The sequence below is a fragment of the Triturus cristatus genome, chromosome 10 (assembly GCF_964204655.1).
Source record: "Triturus cristatus chromosome 10, aTriCri1.1, whole genome shotgun sequence".
NCBI lineage: Eukaryota > Metazoa > Chordata > Amphibia > Caudata > Salamandridae > Triturus > Triturus cristatus.
Window position 1 is genome coordinate 606,008,457 of NC_140593.1, and position 19,706 is coordinate 606,028,162.

General features: G+C 44.4%; 1 protein-coding gene across 4 annotated transcripts in view; it reads left to right on the plus strand.

Annotated features, from left to right (window-relative positions):
- The window catches only part of CLEC16A (C-type lectin domain containing 16A), a 645,672-nt gene extending 636,726 nt beyond the window's left edge, over window positions 1-8,946 (plus strand). For all 4 annotated transcript variants that reach the window (XM_085632123.1, XM_085632125.1, XM_085632126.1 and 1 more), the window contains one exon: window positions 7,578-8,946. In XM_085632123.1, coding sequence (XP_085488249.1) covers window positions 7,578-7,945 — 368 coding nt within the window. In that variant the 3' untranslated portion in view covers window positions 7,946-8,946. The remainder of the gene's footprint in view (window positions 1-7,577) is intronic.
- The last annotated feature ends 10,760 nt before the right edge of the window (window positions 8,947-19,706 follow it).

Genomic DNA, 19,706 nt, shown 5'->3' on the forward strand with positions numbered 1-19,706 from the left:
ATGTTGTTCTTTGTTAGATTGAATTGTATATTGAATATTGTGAGCTCCGTTCTTTAAAAGATTTCTGTTTTCGAGCTCATGATCAGAAAATTATTTAACTAAGTGAAGCATATTGCTCTGATGTATCAATAATTGGTCTAGGACCATTGTTTTTGGTATCAAGATTACACCCAGGTCCTTCAACCATGGGTCACCCCATTTTTGTAATGGCCATCTAGAACTCTGTCCTCTTCATCAGTCCTGTCCGTGTGGGATGGCGTCCAAGCACGGGAAAGTGGAGAAACGAAAGGTGTGATTGAAGCAGACAGAAGGAAAGCTCCCGACCCTAAAGAGGGAGGTAAAGAAAACCACACTGTTTGCTGTTATCCGACCACTTTAAACCGTTAAGTGTGCCATCTGACACGGAAACACAGCAGACACAAACGATTAAACCAATGCCAGTCTGACAGGCTTCGTTACAGCTAAAGTTAAAAATACGTCATTTACAAAATATGCACTAAAATACCAGCGTTCTGCCTTTCACTGGCAGGAAATCAACAAAGCACGAGAATGCCAACATATTGATGAATTGTTACCTATAATTCACCAATATGTTGTACTGCTTCTCAAAGGTGCGTGCTTACAATGCTGCTGTTTCAGGACTAAGAATAGGAAATCAGCTACAGATGTGTGAAAATGCAGAACAAAAGAAAGGCGTGGCCACCATACTTAAAGATAAAGTGCGGCGTGCCACACTGGAAGTACCTGGTGTGAAAAAGCATGGCGCTCATGAAACGGGTGCAGCTCTGAGAGTTACAGAATGCTCAAAATTAATAGAAATGGAGGTGGGCAAGCCGTGCGAAACAAGAAAGGCTCTGCCGCGCATGCCACGCTGGAAGTGCTCAGAGTCAATGTATAAAAAAAGTTCCAAAGACGGGAGATACAATAGCACAAGTGGAAAAGGACAAGTCCTGGGGGCGATCTATTGGAGTCCACAATTGAGAAAAAGGGTGGGACAAGCCGGAACCATTATCCAGTTAGAAGGAACGTTTTTAAAGAACACTGACAAAAGCCATAGCCTGAATACAGCATGTCGAGAGACAGCACATGCGCTGCCTAGGCCTGACCTAAAAAAAAAGGCTCATTGCTCCATTTTGCAAAACCTATGTAATGTGATCTCAATGTCTCAAGTTCTAAATTGTATTCAGGTGCATTGGCTGCAATGTCCACTGTCGCTAAATCCATTACAGAGCCTTTTTAAAAATATCTATACATTTTTAGGAAATTGGGTAGTTTTTCTCAAATGAATAATCTATTTACGTTTGTGAAAGGGAAAAATAGTACCTACACTGAAGCACAGTTACCAGCTAGGCAACACTTTAAACGGAACCTCCAGGCTTTGATTTTCTATTTCCTTTCTACAGAACTTTAAATATTAAAAGTAGCATGCCTCTCTTTTAATTGCCAACAAGCCTAGGAAAAGAAAATAAGGTAAATTAAACCTTAGTTTCGATTTCTGTCTCCCGTATACCTCTGCATTCAGTATGTTTACTTGTTACACTAGCTGCAATAAACTTTGGCACTATTCCTTCCCAATGGTTCATGTTTATTGATTACATTTGTCCACAGGAACCACGGTTTCTGTTTATGTACGATGTACCCTGGTTCCATGTGAGTAGGGTGTTCCTTGTTTCTTGTACACAGGTTTTAGTCTCGGAAGGCACGTTTAACATTCTGTGATTCTGGGCAAATCACTTAATCTCCCTGTGCCTAACAAAATGAATGTGTCCATCTGCAATGCAACTGGTGGTCATGTAAAGCGCTCTTATACCTTCGGGTCAAGTTTGCTCTATATAAAACTCCGGGGGAAAAAAAAGGTTAACATCTGCTTAGGTAAGATATATTGAGCGAGTTTCTTTCTATCAAGTTAAGCAATCACAAGATAACCGTTGGTAACAGAGAGGCAAAGGTTATGGTGGCATGTATGATGAACAATCCGTCAGAAGTGACTCCTCCAGTATGTGAACGCAGAATGAATCAACTTTCATTGAACCAACTTTAGCGGATAGAAGTTGAATGAATCTATAAACATGGCCACTTCAGAGCACAGATACTAATCCAACCCAAACAAAGAAGTATCTCAAGTTTGTTTATGTACGGTGACTCTGCAGGTGTGGTTTGTTCTGAGAATGATAATCATGTATAGGTGGTCTGCAAAGAAATTCTGTGCTGAACTGCTTACCAGAAGTGGTTCCTCCAGTGTACAGCTTTTGAGTAACTAAACAAAAATCTTCTCACCATAGCATAGATACTAACTGTCCCTACAGATTTGTTTTTTCCAGGACCTATAGGCTGAATCAAAAAGATGTAATAACCCCAGAGCACCTTTGATAAATGACAGTACCTAATTAGTCCCACAGAAAATATATACTCAAGGACCAAACAGAGGTTATTCGTCCAAAACATCTGGGTGTTCAATGGTACATAATTAGTCCCTCCTAAGCATGGTAGATGAATGATGCTATAGGGATCCTACCACAGCACCTAGGCTAAAAGATGACCAAAAGGTGGTACCCCTACAGTACCTATAAAATTGACCATACATAAGGTCTCCCACCAGAAAATATACGCTGATGGATCAAACTCAGGCAGTCACAAAAGTGCACAATGCTTTGAAGGCTCCTCCAAAGTCAATATGCAGAATGGCCCAAATAAAGTGTGCCCTATGGCGCTTAAACTCAGAACATCTGAGCACAGGAAGTACCTTTGCGTATAGAGGTGGAATCGCCGTTCTGAGATACTCCTTCCAGAGAATGGTTGCATGAAGGCTCCCTTGACGGAGAACCTCCAATTTGTAGAAATTGAATAGTCTGAGTTGGAACATAAATATAGAATATCTTAACTCCATACATGGATAAGAAATGTCCTTGTAGTAGTGGTTATTTCAGAGCATAGATGTTGAATGACACTGTAGGGTTGTCCCTCCTTCTTATCATTGTTGAACAGCATGTTCAACCGGAGCATGTTCAATAGCCGGAGGCTATTCGGGACTGTTTAGATGCTGGTGGCAGAGCAGCTTTGGTGATGCTTGATCTGTCAGCTGCATTTGACACGGTGCCGCATGCCAGACTGCTTTCCCGCCTCTCCGAGATCGGGGTCTCTGGCTTGGCTCTGGCCTGGCTGAGGTCCTTTCTGGAGGGTCGTACCCAACAGGTTTGGCTGCCTTCCGCAGCCTCCCCCAGCAGGAGATCTCTACAGGTGTCCCCCAGGGCTCGTCCCTTAGCCCCCTCCTCTTTAACATCTATGTTACACCGTTGGTCTCTCTGGCCGAGAAGTTGGGGGCTAAGGTGATAGCCTATGCCGATGACACCCAGCTTCTTTTCACCTGGGGCAAGGAGGATGATTCCGTCCTGCCTGTGCAGAAGTGTTTGTCTTCGGTATTTGGTTGGCTTGCCAGGGCTCAACTCAAGTGCAATGAAGACAAATCGGAGATCCTTCTTTATGGTAACTTCCCCTCGGACTTTAGATGTAAGATTTGGCCCCCGGATTTTCCCCCTCCCTCTTCTAATGGGAGCTCCGCTAAAAACCTTGGAGTTTGGTTCGAAGACAATCTGTCATTTTCGGTCCAGGTGAAGAAGATCTCGGGCGGTTGCTTTGGCCTTCTAAGGTTCTTAGGAGTTTTCTCCCTCTTCTCCCTAGATCGGCTAAGGAAACGGTTGTTCGGGCATTGGTTTTGTCCCGCCTGGACTATGCCAATGCCCTATATGTTGGCCTGCCCGGCTACTCCTTGAATAAACTACAAGTGAACTAGAATGCGGCCGCTAGGCTCCTTCTTGGTATCGCTAGAAGTTGTAGTGTTCGCGTTCATCTTCATGTCCTGCATTGGCTGCCCCCGCCTTCCACAACACAGGTTGACCGACCCCTTCACATCACTGAGCACGCCACCACCACCACCCCTCGCTTGGAGGTCGCTGCCCAGCAGTTTCATATCAAAGGCAGTTTTATTTAGTTTGTGCACCGTTCGCGCACGTCACTTATCTCCCTGTGCCGCCCACCCACCCCACACCCCCATCCTACATCATTGCTAGCCCGCCCCACCACTACTGCTCCGAGGTAAGTAACACCACTCCTTCCTCAGTTGTGGCATGCACGAGCTGTGTTTTTTATCGGTAAATAAGGCGAGCCCTTGGTGGGCCGTGGGTACAGACTGGCGGCTCTCTGGTGCTTGCCTTTCAAGTGGGGCCTTCTGCGGCCCTGCTGCTCACATGGAAAGTTGGTGGGTGATAAAGAAGAGTGCATGATCCACACTCTGGGTGCGGGCCAGATGATCTCGCAGACGAGCAGCCACAGCTCCTGCTGTGAGCAGCGGTTGATTTGCCCCCCTCCCCCCATCCCTGACTGGTTTCTGAGCACAGATTTGTATTCATTTCCACTCAATATCTCCCAAAGTACAGGGACAGCTGCATATCTTTTCTGGGGTGCAATGTTGTTGTCAAGTAACATTTTCACTTGTTTTTATTTGCTAAACATATGCATGCCACCTTCACAGAGCAGCAGAGATTAATGTATTTTGTATATGTTTGCTAAATAAGACGGAAGACTTGCGGAATCCCTTTCACCGAGGCAGGGACTTATTAGTTTTTGCTTATGGGAACTATAATATGTTTGTATTTAACCAACACAATTGGGATTTACAGCAGCTCATTTAGTAAACTATTCTCTTTAGCAGCAAATGTCATTGTAAAAAGCCCATGGATTATGGGATTATGTCGTAAAAACAGCATGATGGGACCATTTTTAATTAGCATTCATCTTCACACCAACAGTTTTTCATTAAGAAATAACCTGATGCAGGATAATTTTAGGGAAATTACGGCATATACAATAACGTTTTACATATAAAAAAAAAAATTTGACGGGGCATTATAACGCTTTGCAATGAGTTATAGTGCTTGTCCATTTGCACATGGGGGCGGGGGAGGGGCGGGTTGTTTAGCGCCTGCTGCACAAAACATTTGCTCTAGGCGCACTGTGCAGCAGGCGATGGAAGCCCGATACAGGATAAACACAAATAACTGGTTGCATTCTCAAAGGATCCAAACGCTGATAAATAGTGTTTATCATATAATAGTATTTATCACTTCCTTCAAATGGTTAAAAATCCCTAGCATGTTTAGTTTCAACGGGAAATACTTACAGCTATTAACGAGACCCTTTGAGTTTTTTATGAAGTGCAACTCAGCCACTCACGTGCGTTTTCATTTAAATTTTTTGTCACTACAGCAAACTGTTCACGTTTTCATGAAAATACATGCAGCACAACTTTGAACGCTGTCTGGTGACTCTTTTCTGAAAAATGTCATTTGCCCACATTTATTTTCTTGCGAAATGCCATATTTTATGCTCTGACAATTTTCGGCAACCTGATCACTTCTTTTATTATTTTTTTTTTTAAATGTGTTAACACAACACACTGTTGATGCACCCTCATTCAAGCCAGGTCTCTCTTATACTTATAGCATAAAGCACCTTCTGCGCCTTCTTAGCTTCTACTGACATTTTAGTGGCTTGTCAATCGCAGCACAGCGCATCTATATGCAACGCTAAATATACTTTAAAGTACCAATATGATGGCTAACGATAACGCCACCAAAGTCACGCTTCATGTGGAGCCCCAGACCGGACCATTTCAGTGAGTGGAACCTGCTCCTTAAATTGACTCTGTCCCAGCTTAGCAAGCCTTTCCGAGATTCAGTGTTATCAGGCAGATCAATTTTAGGGAGGCAGTATTATTAAATGGTTGCACTTCTCAATCATAACTTTAAGGAATATTTCAAAAAAAGTGAGTTTTATCTCATCAAAAAACCTTTAACCCCTTCTATGAATGGATTGGTTCGACTGGCTGCTTACAACGCTTTTATGTGGCAAGGTTAAGAAAATTACCTGGCAAGAAAAGGAAAAATTGCAATATTGAAAGTACAATCAGTGGTAGCTCAGGTGCTTTGGTACATATTTAACAACCACTCTCATTGCGCACACACAAATGACCATAATGGTTTCATTTCAAGTACTTCTCAAAGGAGTGCTATTAGTGTCAATGCTTCCATGTTGAAGAATAGTAGATGTTGCGGCACCCAGGAAAATGTGCTGCATGGCTAAATACTTATAAGGTCCTGAGGGCGAGAGGGATTGCATTGCAAATGCTTGTTTTTTTCAAGGCTCTACCTTGAAATTGATCCCAAATATGGTCTCTGTTAGTGGTTAGGCAATAGAATACATTTCGAATCAGAAATGTATTTCCATTAGATTAGCATGTGCCCTGTCATCATGAGAGTCATCATGTTTTTCATGCGTACAGAGTGCGAGCCACTGTTTTTGAAGGAAACTGTTGACACACATTAGCTCCAAATGTGAAGGATAACACAGTCTTAAACATTCTAGTGCAGAGTGGTGCTCAAGACCTGAAAGAATATGGCAATTAAGGCCTGGCCTAGTTAGTATAGTATTTTAATTATTCATGCTAAGTTACTTTTTGTTTCAAAGCATTCGTAGGTTGCCTTCTGATGTCAAGGGATAATCAATATATGTATTATTTTTTTATTTTTTGCATGTACACATATGTAGCTCAAAATAAAGACGTGGCTGAGTAATACCACTTCCGATGAAAAGTTTGTACTAACTTTTATATTAAAAATATACGTAAGACAATTATCTAAATAAAAAAATTATTTCCCTGAAAATTAGTGCCATTCTGATTTTGTAACATTTTAGTTTCTTCATTAAAATATCATTTTACAAAAATCATAGACTGTACTTTTTCATGTTAACACAAAGGTGACTGTGGTCGTATGTCTGTATATAATACATACTCAACATTGTTGTTTACGTTTAGTTTTTAGTGTTAATTGTGTAATATCGTCAGATTGGGTGTGCAGTAAAAGACCAGCATGTTATTTGGATGTTTATTATATAATGATGGCAATTTCTTTTCTAAACCGGCCTTCTTTTACTTTTACCTTCATGAAGCATGTGCTCTCTTTTCGAAGGTTTCCTCATTCAGTGGGACTCTCTGAGAAAACTATCTTTGCATATGTGTGGTTAGAATTGGTCTTCTCATTCTTCCACTAAACTATATTTGAATATAACGTTTGTTTTCAATTTCTGTAACTTTAGTTTTCTCAGTGGTTTCGTTTAAGCTTGTTATTTGTCTGACTTGTCATGTTTTTTGGTATTTACTTAAGCAACCATTAACTTTGAAATTTGTTTTTGCTCTCCATAACCTCATAGCTTCTCGTATTCTGCGGCAAGGTGTTACACAGGGCAATAATATTTACCCTGCTGTAGCCCTTCTTAATACAGCACAGAAAGGAGCCATGGCACGTCTGATACAATGCTGGATGTCAACAGTTTAGGAGCTTTTTTTTTTTTCGGACTCATTGTAATGTTCAGAAAAAATTCTCCTTTTTGCTTTTAAGGCTGAAGGTCATTAATTTGGGTCTTCTTTTTTTTTTTATAATTGGCGAATCAAAATTCAATTGTAGCAATGTAAAAGCTGTCAGATATTTCAGTATTTCATTCTGTTTTACTTTCCTCCTTAGATGAACCTTCTGGCACTGATCATCCCCCACCAGTCATCTCCAGTCAGGTGGAGTTTGTTGATGAAACCCAGCCGGCCACCTCCAAACCCAAAGAGAGCTCTTCAAAAAAGCTGGAATTAGAAATTGCACATTTATCCCCCAGCCTGATTCCTGCACAGCAGCCAACCATCTCTTTATTTTCTGATGACAATACAGACGCACTGAGTGTGGAATCTCTCACTCTGGTTCCTCCAGTTGATGCGCAGAGCATTCATTCATTTAGCTCCAGTGCTCAGTCTTCCATAGAGCCCGAAGTACCCAAAGCAGCAGCTGATCGACCTAGTACCAGTGAGCCAGTAGACACTGATAATATTGTCACCTTACCTTAATTTTTTGGTATAACTTAAGCATTCAACAACTTGAAGACCTTCTGATGGAGACTTGGGGTCCACTCTACGCAACCAGACACTGTTTTAGTTGGCGATCTCTGAGGAGGCACATCTTCACTATTCGCCATTTCTTTGATTAAAGTTATGCTGAAGAGGAGATGTAAAAGTCTATTTTGTTTTACTGACTACAAGAGCAATTACCTGTGGAAGACATTTTGTTGTCATGGTCTCAAAACGTATGTTAACTTGGCTCCTCTTTTAGTGAAACAAGTTATCTGCAAAGAATGAAAACTCCTACGAGCACCACTACTAAATAGCAAAGAAAGCCTGGCTTTGGCTAAAGTACATTTTCTGGAAAATTGGTGTTGGAGAGGACTATAAGGGGTGAAATGGGCTAGTAGATATCTGAATTGTCTTATTGTACAGAGGCACTATTGTTGAAAAGATATGTTTTATATGCTGGTTCACGTTGGCCACTTTAGAGCGTACAATAAAAAAGTTTGTCTGTTTGAAAATTTTATTCAAAGATAGTTAACCTTATTGTGCTGTCTAGATATAAAATATTTATTATTTCCATGTATTGTGAGTGGCCCTTGATAATGCATACTTGTCCTTGTAAAATAAGTATTAATAACACAGCCAAAGTTTTGTACCTACTCATCAAAGGTTTTGTTGTGAATTTCGTTGCTCGCGGTTTGTGTCGACAATGCAAAGAATGTACAAATATTTGAACATATGTACTAATGGCTGCTGTTTTTACAAGTGACATCTAGAGTTCATTACTTTATTTTTTGGTAATAGTTGCACTCGGCATTTGCTGAATTGTATGATAACTTGAAGTCCCATGAAATAAACATTCAGCTCTTTTATGTATGTTCAAGTCTGGAACATTAACACGTTACATGTTTTTGTTGAAATAGAAAGTGCTATGCACGAACATTCGCAAACAACAGTTGTCAAAGTTACTTGACTTTGTTTCCAATAAAATTCTCTCATCAAAACATTAGCTTCAAGATAGCCGTTTAGAACTTGGAATGAAGTACTCCCCTATTCTCTAAATGTATTGCAGTTCACTTGGAATTTTCATTATATGTTCTCAGAAATGTGGTGGCTGGCAGAATCTTATTTGCACATGGTGTGGTATTTCCTTCATCACAGTACCTCAAGAAACTCATCTCTATTCTGCCTTCAGTACTTAGTGTCTTGCTACCTCTGATACAAGTGCTCATGCAGGTGCAGTTACATAGGAACAAATGGAACCCATGCTAGGGAGATTAAAATGCACATGCAGACTGTTATTTGTGGCAAGCACACGTTTTTAGATGTTTGTTTCCTCATGTATTACAGTTTTTAATAACCTGGATTGATTTCCACTCTCCTATCTTGTTTTCCAATAGTCACCTTGCATAAAGTATGAACAATATTTCACTGTGAGACAATGACTGTGGATGGTCAAAGAAACGAAGGTTTCTATGAAAACATACAGTAAATTAATTTAGTAATTGTTACAACAAAATGCATTTAATGACCGACTAGCGTAGCAGAAGACATTGTAGTGCAAAAACACTTAGGGCCTACTTTAGAGTTTGGTGGGTGAGTTACTTTGTTACAAACATGGCGGATGTCCCTTCTGCCTTATTACAAGTGTGATAGGATATAGTGCATTTGCGATAAGTTGGACAGGGTAACCCATCCTCCAAACTCTAAATCAGGCTGTAAGTCTCCGAAGTTTCTCCAATCACTTAAAGAACATCGGCTGTTGGACCCATGATTACTAAAACACGCAAAAAAAGTCCTCAAATCAATACCTCCGTTATTTGCTACTTCCTGGTCAGAACAAAACTCTCACAAAAGGATTGTGCCCGTTTTTTAAACACCAAAAGCAACAAAAATCCTTCTAGGATTCATTCAATAGAGGAAATCAATAACATCGGGTGATAGTTAGTTAATCCATCACAAATAAATGTAAATATAAATGTTAGGGGACCTGGAATTTGTATAATAGTTTTTGAACAACAAAAAAATTGATAAACTCAAAATCAAACCGATCTACAACAAATATCAATAGTGCTCGGTGAAAAGTGATCACAGTGCAAGTGAGTATGGTAAAAAGCAACAATAGTGATGTGATCTTAAAAAGGTAATGGACAATGAGATGATCGGTAAAGCGCGACATCGCGCGCTGCTTGAAAACAATAGTGCTGGAGGCTGCAGGGCTAATGCAACAAATGTCTACATTTATTAAGGAATAATTCCATCAATAATCATTCTAGTTCAGATGCGCTGTCAGAGAGATTCACTCTCTCGAGGTTCATTGGAGAATGCGCTGATGGTGAGATTCAGTCCTGCATGCTACATTTAGAGGGCAGACCACCGCCGTTCTACTTATTATATTGGCCAATTGAGTGCAAGGTTATGGTCAGGATTTGGTGGTCTGCAAACCCCCACCCCACACTTTGATTCATCTAAGCCTGATATCTGGATGTAACAGTTGAAGTTTTTCCGGCAACAGTCTACTTTCAGGTCCATGACGTCGCATCTACTTGGACTGTCTGCCACAAGTGAATTCGGATCTACCCTATCTCTGAAATGTGTCCCCTGCCCTGATGACCCACAGAGGGTTGAAACGTCGTCAACAATAGAGTGCATAAAGACATTACCTGGAAATGAGTCAATCAGGAGCCACTGAGAATAGTGATTGAATTATTCCTTATTAAATGTAGACATTTGATGTATTAGCCCAGCACCTGACCATCTCATTGTCTATTGCCTTTTTACGATCACTTCACTATTGTTGCTTTTTACCACACTCACGTTTGCTCTGTGGGATCACTTTTTTGAGAGTGCTATTGATATTTTTTATAGATTTTTTGATTTTGAGTTTCTCAATGCCTTTGTTGTACATAAAGTATTATTATACAAATTCCCGGTCTCCTATCACTTACATTTATTTGTTTGTGATTGGATTGACTAACAGGCAACCAATGTGATTTATTTTCTCTGATGAATGAATCCTAGTAGGATATTTTGTTGCTTTTGTTTATTACGTACACCACCCTTCTTAGGTCTACGGGCAGTTCCTGTGGATTTTATAGCAGTTTTTGAAACAAGTGTTACCTACTGTGCTTCTATAGAAGGCCATGCTCTTCCCTAAAGAACTTGCAGACTTCAAACCTATGTCCAATATATTGTTTCAGTGATGAATATTGTTCCCATCCAGGATAAACAGCAGAGACCACCTTTTTGGATATTCAGGAGTTTGTCCTGCTGGTTTTGGACAGGGGCTTTCCAGCAGACGTGGTCTCACTTGATCTCTCAATAGTCTGGCACAAGCGCCATATGTGTCTGGAACATCCGAGTGATTCTGTTGAAAATGTGGTGGACTGATTTTCCTGTTTCCTGTGAGACTTCTCTGAACAAGAGAACATACTCTACACCTCTCCCCAATCCCCACACAATAGCCTGCCTGCCCCAAGGTGTCCACCTATGCTTTAGGCTTTCTCCTAATCTGCTTATCCTGTTTGGATGCCCGGTGATGGCTCCCAGCTCATTGTGAATTTAATGATTGATTCTGAAAATTCCACTCCTCCTAAACCATTTGTGCCTGAATGAAGCACAGCCCTCTAATCTCAAATAAAAACATGGCAGAAATCCTTGTTGCAGAGACTTGCCTTATTGCTCAGTTTCAACCTTCCTGACCAGTCACCTTCGAAGCACCTACAACTTGATCTATTTTTTTATGATGGTCTCATAGTGATCAAGACATCAAAGTTGTCATGACCTGCAACTTGCACCTCTTCATGAGTCAAAACATCACCACCTCCCCTCACTCAATCTTTCAACATAATTTACTAGGACCATCATTGTATGACTTTAGTGGCTCAGGAATTAAGCACAATCTGCTTGCACTATCCAAAATATAATCTGCTGAAAGAATCCAGTCAACTTCAGTCCGTGCTTTAAATTTTGGATCACCTATTCTGGACTCCTTTGTCATTACCACTGCATAGAAATAGAGAAATGTCAGCAGGAGAATTGTATGACCCAAAGCTTTGAAACTTCCTACCAGCCTGCATGAGAAGAACTTCAGGAAGAACCGGAAGATGCCTATTCCGTCACTCCTCCTCCAATGCATCAGTAACTGACATTTGATCTATAACTCAGATGCTGATTATTTCCTCATTTTCAGGGCACTCCATATCCTCTTGTCCACCATCTTTGAGCCAGCGTGCACTGAATTAGCCATCCCAGTTCATTGCAGCACAGCATCTTGCATATTGATATTGATGCCACTATCAATACATACATTCTTACCTCATACAAGCATTGCCAGGCATGCCGTTCTGCCAAGCTGGCAACCCCCTTAAAGAATGGCTCTAGAGGCCAGTTGCAGTCCCTGGTGGCTGATTTCAGACCCCGATGTCACAAAAAAATGCAATTACAAAAAAAATGCAGCATAGCATTGTCTTTGCAGTAAACATGGCTACATTAAAGCTATATGCATGTGTTTACAGAGGTTGGTGCAGGAAATGGCAGAGGAGGAGGGAGGTTAGACCTGGATTAAACTAGCATTGGCAAAGCCTGTGGTTATGGTTTTGGTTTTGGCTTTGTCAATGATTGTTTTGTTTGTCATAGCCTTTGTGAAACTTTACTTTTGAGGAGCTGCATCGCCCTTGCCAATATACAAATTTAATAAACATTGCCTAAAACACACTTAGCCATAGCAGTCTCTGGAAGTAAAGGAAGCTACTTGCGCTTTGTGAAAAAGGAGAATGGCATCACTCACAGTGAAATTAGCCAGTGCCTGAAGCGGGCCGACCCGTTGCCCTTGCTGTATACTGCAGTGGGTGGAAGGAAAATGTAAATGACACAACAACAGATCAATGGATGAAGAAGACAAGATGAAAATCCCTACAGGTAAGTATATGGAATACATACTTGTGGTAAAATCAAAAGGTCCTGGCTAACACCAGACCTAAAGAGTCATGATAATTGTGCAGTTTCAGAGACAGGTATGGCAGTCTTACCAGCAAGAGACTCACTGGACCTTATCCCGACTGTGAAAAGTTTAATTATGACTTTTAGCGTGCGTTTTTACTCTGCCACCCAATATTTTTAAAATGCAAGCTTCAGTACAAATGCTAAAATTCCTTCCTCCAAGGTCCTCGCAGACGTTTTTTTAGGTCTCGCCTAGCGTGGCTGCTCGCTCGGCGAGCTTGAATGTTTTTCAGTATCTTCAGTAAAGGGCTTTAAGCCCGCCCCTCTTTTCCATTGGCTGGCGTCGCCGTTTATGCTAAACGGTGGCCAGCCATTGGAAAAGAGCTTTCTGTGTTGCCTCCTTTTGGCTATTTCAGACGGCCCACTTGGACGGGCTCGCCTGCTTTCCATGGGTCGCAAAAGGTTTCTTATCTTTATGGGGCCATATGTTTCAAACACATGGCCCCATAACGACAAGCTCTGGCGCAATCCTCTTTCGCTTTCGGAGCGCTTCTTTTAGGACTTGTGCCCTACTTGTGGCTGCCCCTCACTTCAAGCAGTTTTCAAGCAGCGCGCGATGTCACGCTTTACCGCCCATTAGCCCTGCAGCCTCCAGCACCATCAAAGTACTTGCGTTTTTCAAGCAGCGCGCGATGTCGCGCTTTACCGCCCTGCAGCGTCCAGCACCATCAAAGTACTTGGGTTTTTTAAGCAGCGCGCGATGTCGCGCTTTACCGCCCTGCAGCGTCCAGCACCATCAAAGTACTTGGGTTTTTTAAGCAGCGCGCGATGTCGCACCTTACCGCCCTTTAGCCCTGCAGCCTCCAGCACCATCGTTTTCAAGCAGCGCACGATGTTACACTTTACCGCCCTGCAGCCTCCAGCACCATCAAAGTACTTGGGTTTTTCAAGCAGCGCGCAATGTCACGCTTTATTGCCCATTAGCCCTGCAGCACCATCAAAGTACTTGGGTTTTTCAAGCAGCGCGCGATGTTGCGCTTTACCACCCATTAGCCCTGCAGCCTCCAGCACCATCGTTTTCAAGCAGCGTGCGATGTCACGCTTTACCGCCCATTAGCCCTGCAGCACCATCAAAGTACTTGGGTTTTTCAAGCAGTGCGCAATGTTGTGCTTTGCTGCCCATTAGCCCTGCAGCCTCCAGCACCATCAAAGTACTTGGGTTTTTCAAGCAGCGCCCGATGTCGCGCTTTACCGCCCATTAGCCCTGCAGCACCATCAAAGTACTTGGGTTTTTCAAACACCGCGCGATGTTGCGCTTTACCGCCCATTAGCCCTGCAGCCTCCAGCACCATCAAAGTACTTGGGTTTTTCAAGCAGCGCGCACTCTCTTGTCTCTTCTTAATCCTCCTTTCAGTCATCTAATTCTACCCTTACGTTCCCATCCAAGCTAGATCTGCCAACAGTCTCTCCTCCACAATGTTGTGACATTTATCTCTGCTCTTAATCCTTCTCTTTGTACGTTTACTTACTTTTCTTTTGCATTTTTCCCTTTTACTGCTCTCCTTCACTTCTTTGACCTTAAACTCTTCTTTCTCCCCGCTAAAGAGATTTACTTGACATGGTTTCAAATTAGCTTCTCTCTCCCGAAAAATGGGTTATCTTTAGCCATTTGGTGTATGGAATAAAGTACTCCCTTCTATATGCTTTACAGATATTGCATGTGCTGAGAATTGTCATTATGGAGTCCCTTAACTATGGGGGCCAGCAACATTCTGTTTATTGTGCATGATAGTCTTTTCCTTCATTACTGTACATGAAGATACTCTTCTCTACTCTGCCTACACTGCTTAATGTCATGCTATCTTCCATGCAACTGGTCTTGGAGCTGGATATAAGAAAAGCTTTAGCCCAAGTTACGGAGAGTAAATAAAGAACATATCAGTTATTTGTGGTAAATACATGTTTAAGTATATATTTTTTCTCATGTTCTGAAATTTGTAATAATATGGGTTCATTCCTACTATGTCTTAATGTGCAGCAGTGCACTTATGTAAAGTATCAACAATGTTTCTTCATGAGCTAATAACTGTGGTCATCTCTTGACCATTACTCCAAATATTTTCTGTCCACTCATTCTCCTTCATCTTTCTTCTCTTTGACTTATCTCCTTTATCGGTCTTTGTGGTGCAGAGTCTCTCTACTTGCAGATTCTGTACTGATCCTGCTCAGTTCCTTATGCTTAAAGGATGGTCATTGACCTCTGATTGACAGTATGATTTCATTTAGTGATGTTGAACTACATATTCACTGTTGAATTAAGCTGCCCTAGGCTTTGTCTCTAGTGTCTTGGAAAACATAGACAAGGAACTGATTTGAGGCACTTGGGTGATGTTACATCTGTGCTGCAACTGGCGTGAAGAGGAAGCTGTACCACCTGCTGCCACAGGAGAGCTGTTGCAAAGTTTTTGCTTCCAGTTTGGGTCCTCAGGATCTTCCAAACATGAGGAATATCTGCAGTTAGAGTATCTACAAGAACCACTATTACTAAAGGTAAGTTATTTTTTCAAAAGGAGCACAAACGGCACATCTTCAACTCTTCTTAACAACACAAGTAGTGGAAGGTGTGTTCATAATTTGACCAGATTTCTGCTCCTCCAACCTTTTTTGAGGGTGGGTTTTTGTCACGAGGAGCCCGGCCTTAGAGGGGGTGATGGCCTACCTATACTAACTGTCCGTGTGAATCCCCTCCTCTCCTCTCTTTGTCCCCAGCAACCCGAAGTACGAGCCAGAGAGGACAGCTCGCTGCATGCGAGCAGACCAGAGGACGCGTGTTTCTTTAATTGGGCTGAGCTGGACACGCACCCCGCCCACACGGATGACGAGGTTAAAAGGAGGAGTCCTGAACCAGGAAGAGGTCAGCAACCGGGAGTGGAGAGAGCGGACGGAGCAGACGAAGAGTGGAGAGCGTACGTAGAGGAAAGAAGAGACCGAGAAGAAGACGAGAGAACAGAGACCGGGACGACGGAGCCTGGAGGCCAACGACCCCACGACTCGCCCCGCCACGTTTCCGGAGAAGCGTGGCACCTACAGGTACGGGATCGTATCTATGGTTGGGCGGGACGACGGAGACTAAAGAAACCTTAGTAATCGCACTTCCCAGTTCCCCTACCCTCACCTCACCGCCACCTGAGGGACCTAAAGAGCACTGTGTGTATTCCTCACTCCCGACCCTTCACCGTAGTTGTTCCCCAGCACACCTGCCTGACATCGGTGTTTCTTGTTTTCTTTTGGGGACGCCGACAACGGGGAGCGGAGAAAGCCGCACCGGCCCGAAGAAGCCGACATCCTGGACGGGAGCCGATACAGAGCGAAGAGTCCACATCAGCGACCAACCCTTAAGCAGGAAGCCGAAGTCCCCCTTCCCTATTATAGGCCCAGGACTCACAGGAAAAAGGTGTTACGACCAATAAACCCTACCGTAACTGCACCCTCTGACTCCGTGTCTCCTTTGCCCCCGCTACAGTTTTCCATCAGTAATTCTGACACAGTCTTTCCCGAAAGCCACTCTTGCCATCTCCATGGCACCACAGTCAGGTGTGTCAGCGTCAGACCAACACAACGTCTAGCCAGACATTTAGTTCCTTCAGAACTGCATTTGATGTCCGCAACACTGATTTCAATATTGATGCCTTCTGGTCTGACTGTTTTCCGACCCAGAATCTGCTACTGAAACTGCTTCTGAAGACAATACTGAACCCATCTTCTGAGCTACTTCTGTTAGGCTGAAGTCAGTGCCCCTGTTAGGACACAAATGTTGCCTTCATTGTAGTAGTACATGCACCCCTGCTCTAAGGTATCTGATAGAGACTGTTAGTTGTAGATTCCTTACCTTAGAATTTTCCCCAGGCGTTGATCTGTATCCGGATATTTTTTCTTCAGCAGTATCCCGGTGCGTGGTTAGGTGGCATCGATCTGCTCCGTGTCCGGCATCGTGGGCGCCGGGATGACGCTGTGGAACCTACATGTACACCGCCTAAGCACGCTGACGTCAAATCTTTCTTTTTGCGCACCAGCCTAAGCGCAGATCCAGAGAGGGCTACCCCTTAGCTGTTTTCTGCTTGTCTTTTTTTTTACTTTTGTCGACTTTTTTTTCGAGTTTTCAAACTCCTGGTGCGTCGAGGGATGTCCCAACATCGGACTGGCTTCAAGCCTTGCGGCTCCTGTCATCGGGCGATGTCCATGACAGATCCGCACCTCGTGTGCCTTTGGTGTCTAGAGCGCGACCACGACCCAAAGTAGTGCTCCGAGTGCCGGGCCATAAACCTGAATGCTTTGCAGGAGTGGTCCTGAAAGCTGCTGGAGGCCCGGCGCTCTGCTCCGTGTCACTCCCATTCTCCTTCAAGGGGAAGGTCTCGAGAACAGTCGTGGAGCCCACACTCCTCCTCGCACTCAAAGTCATCAGGGTGGTCTTCGGGTAAGTCAAGAAAACATAAGAAGTCGAAGAAGCACAGGCGCTCTTTGAATTCTCCCTGTCGGGTGGCCGATGCGACACAGGATCCCGAGCGTCAATACACCATCTCTGACGCCTACTTCTGAGATGGCTTCGCGCCTCCCTGCCTTTTTATGAGCCAGAGTATCTCCTGCCCAAATTCCCAAAATGTATGAGGTCCTGTACCTCCTCTTTGGGCAGGTGGCTTAGACCCGGCTCCATAGGGTCCCCGTGGATCCAGGTTTGGATCCAGATTAACGCCGGTCGGTCTCACGCGACCTTCCCCGACATCACCCATGATGACTATCGTGCCTCCGGTCGGCGCCGACCCCATACTCCCCCCCCCCCCCCGAAGTGGACACGGAGCCCGATCGACATTGGTTCCAAAGCTGGAAGGGACTTTCATCCCTGTGTCCATTCCTGGCGTTCCTTTTGGGCAAGAAGGTGAGGAAGCGGACTCAGAGGGGCTGCGGGACTCTTTAACTGACCAGCATGAAGAACCGGACTGGCAAATGGACCTGGGTGATGCCAGTGGTCTGGACACATACCCTAATACTGGCTTGCTTTCTCCCCTTCCGTGGCTATGGAGGAGGGAGCTTCCTATGCTCTGGTGGTGAGGAGTGCAGCCGAGGTCCTCGGCCACAAGCTCCCTACGGTGGCAGTCAGGACTAACATCCTGACAGAGGTGCTTCAGCCTGTGGCTTCCTCTTTGGAACCCCTTTTGCTGCTCAATGAAGCCCTCCGGGACGTCCTTCTGGGCACTTGTTCCAAGCCCAGCACAGAGGCTCCTGTGGATAGGATGATTGCCCGCTGTGAACGCCCTGCTCTGGGCAACCCAGCGTTCCTGACTCCACACCCTTTTCCAGAGAGCTTGGTAGTCCAAGCCTCATCATCAAAAGGGGCATTCCCTTCTCCTCCCCCAGATAAGGAATCCAAGAAGCAAGACCACCTTGGGAAGACGATGTTCTCTTCGTCTAGCTTGGCATTGTGGTGTGTGAATACCGCATGCCTCTTGGGCCAATGCTCCCATACTATCTGGCATACGGTGACACAGGTGCTGCTTCAGTTTTCGGAGGAGGCCCAAGCCGTTCTATCTCAAGCAGTTGCAGACGGGAGAGACGCAGCCAAATTCACCATACGATGTGGACTGGACACCACCGACTCATTAGGCAGAGCGATTGCCATTTCGGTAGCTGTTCGACGCTATGCCTGGTTGAGGACTTCTGGCTTCTCGGGGGATGTCCTCTCATCTTTGATGAACATGCTCTTTGATGGCACTCACCTTTTTGGCGACGAGGCATACTCCGTGCTTGAGCGCTTCAAGAATTCTCAAGCTATGACCAAATCCATGCGCCTCGCGGCCAGCTGTCATCCACCTCAGTCAGGCTATCACTACGGAAGGCGCGCCCAACCACATCCTGTCCAGCCTAGCTACAGAGTCACGCAAGCTGTCCAGCCTCTGCGTGGCCGTGGACATGGGACCCTGTGTCCTCATAGGTCAGGGAGCCAGTGGCCAGGCCAGTCCACCTTCCCTCCCCTGCCACGGCCTCAAAACCTTCCTAATCCGACGTTCCAGGTCCATCACCAGACGCTCCCTTTCATCGGGCGGTTCTGGACACAGTTTAATTTCAGGCCTATCCTCCTGAGCAGCGAGTCTGGGATATTCGGGTTACGATACAGATGTTTCAGGCTGTAGCCCGGATTTCAGTGAGAATGACTCTAAGGCTGCTGGACCTCATGGCCTCCTGCATCCTGCTGGTGGATCATGCCAGATGGCATATGCAGGCTCTGCAGTAGAACCTGAAGTTCCAGTGGGCACAGTATCAGGGGATCTTTCCGACTATGTCCAGATCTTGGAAGAAACTGCGCACCAACTGCAGTAGTGGCTAACGAGCCAAGATTGGGTCAGAGGCAGATCCCTCTCCCTTCCCCAACCAGATCTAATGGTGGTGACAGATGCGTCACTTCTGGGATGAGGCGGCCACCTGGGAGAGGCAGAGTTCTGAGGTGTCTGGTCTCCGGCAGGGTACAGTCTCCATATCAACCTTTTTGAGATCTAGGCGATCAGACTGGCACTGAAAGCATTCCTTCCCTCTCTCAAGGGGAAAGTGGTACATGTGTTTACCAACAGTACCACCGCTATATGGTACTACAACAAGCAGGACGGGTGGGATTGTCGGCTCTTTGTCAAGAGGCTCCCCGCCTCTGGACATGGCTGGAGCATCAGGACATAACCCTGATGGTTCAACACCTGGCGGGCTCATTGATCGAGAGGGCATACAAACTCATCCGTTGGTGCCTAGTCCATCACAAATGGCGTCTCATCTGGAGGTG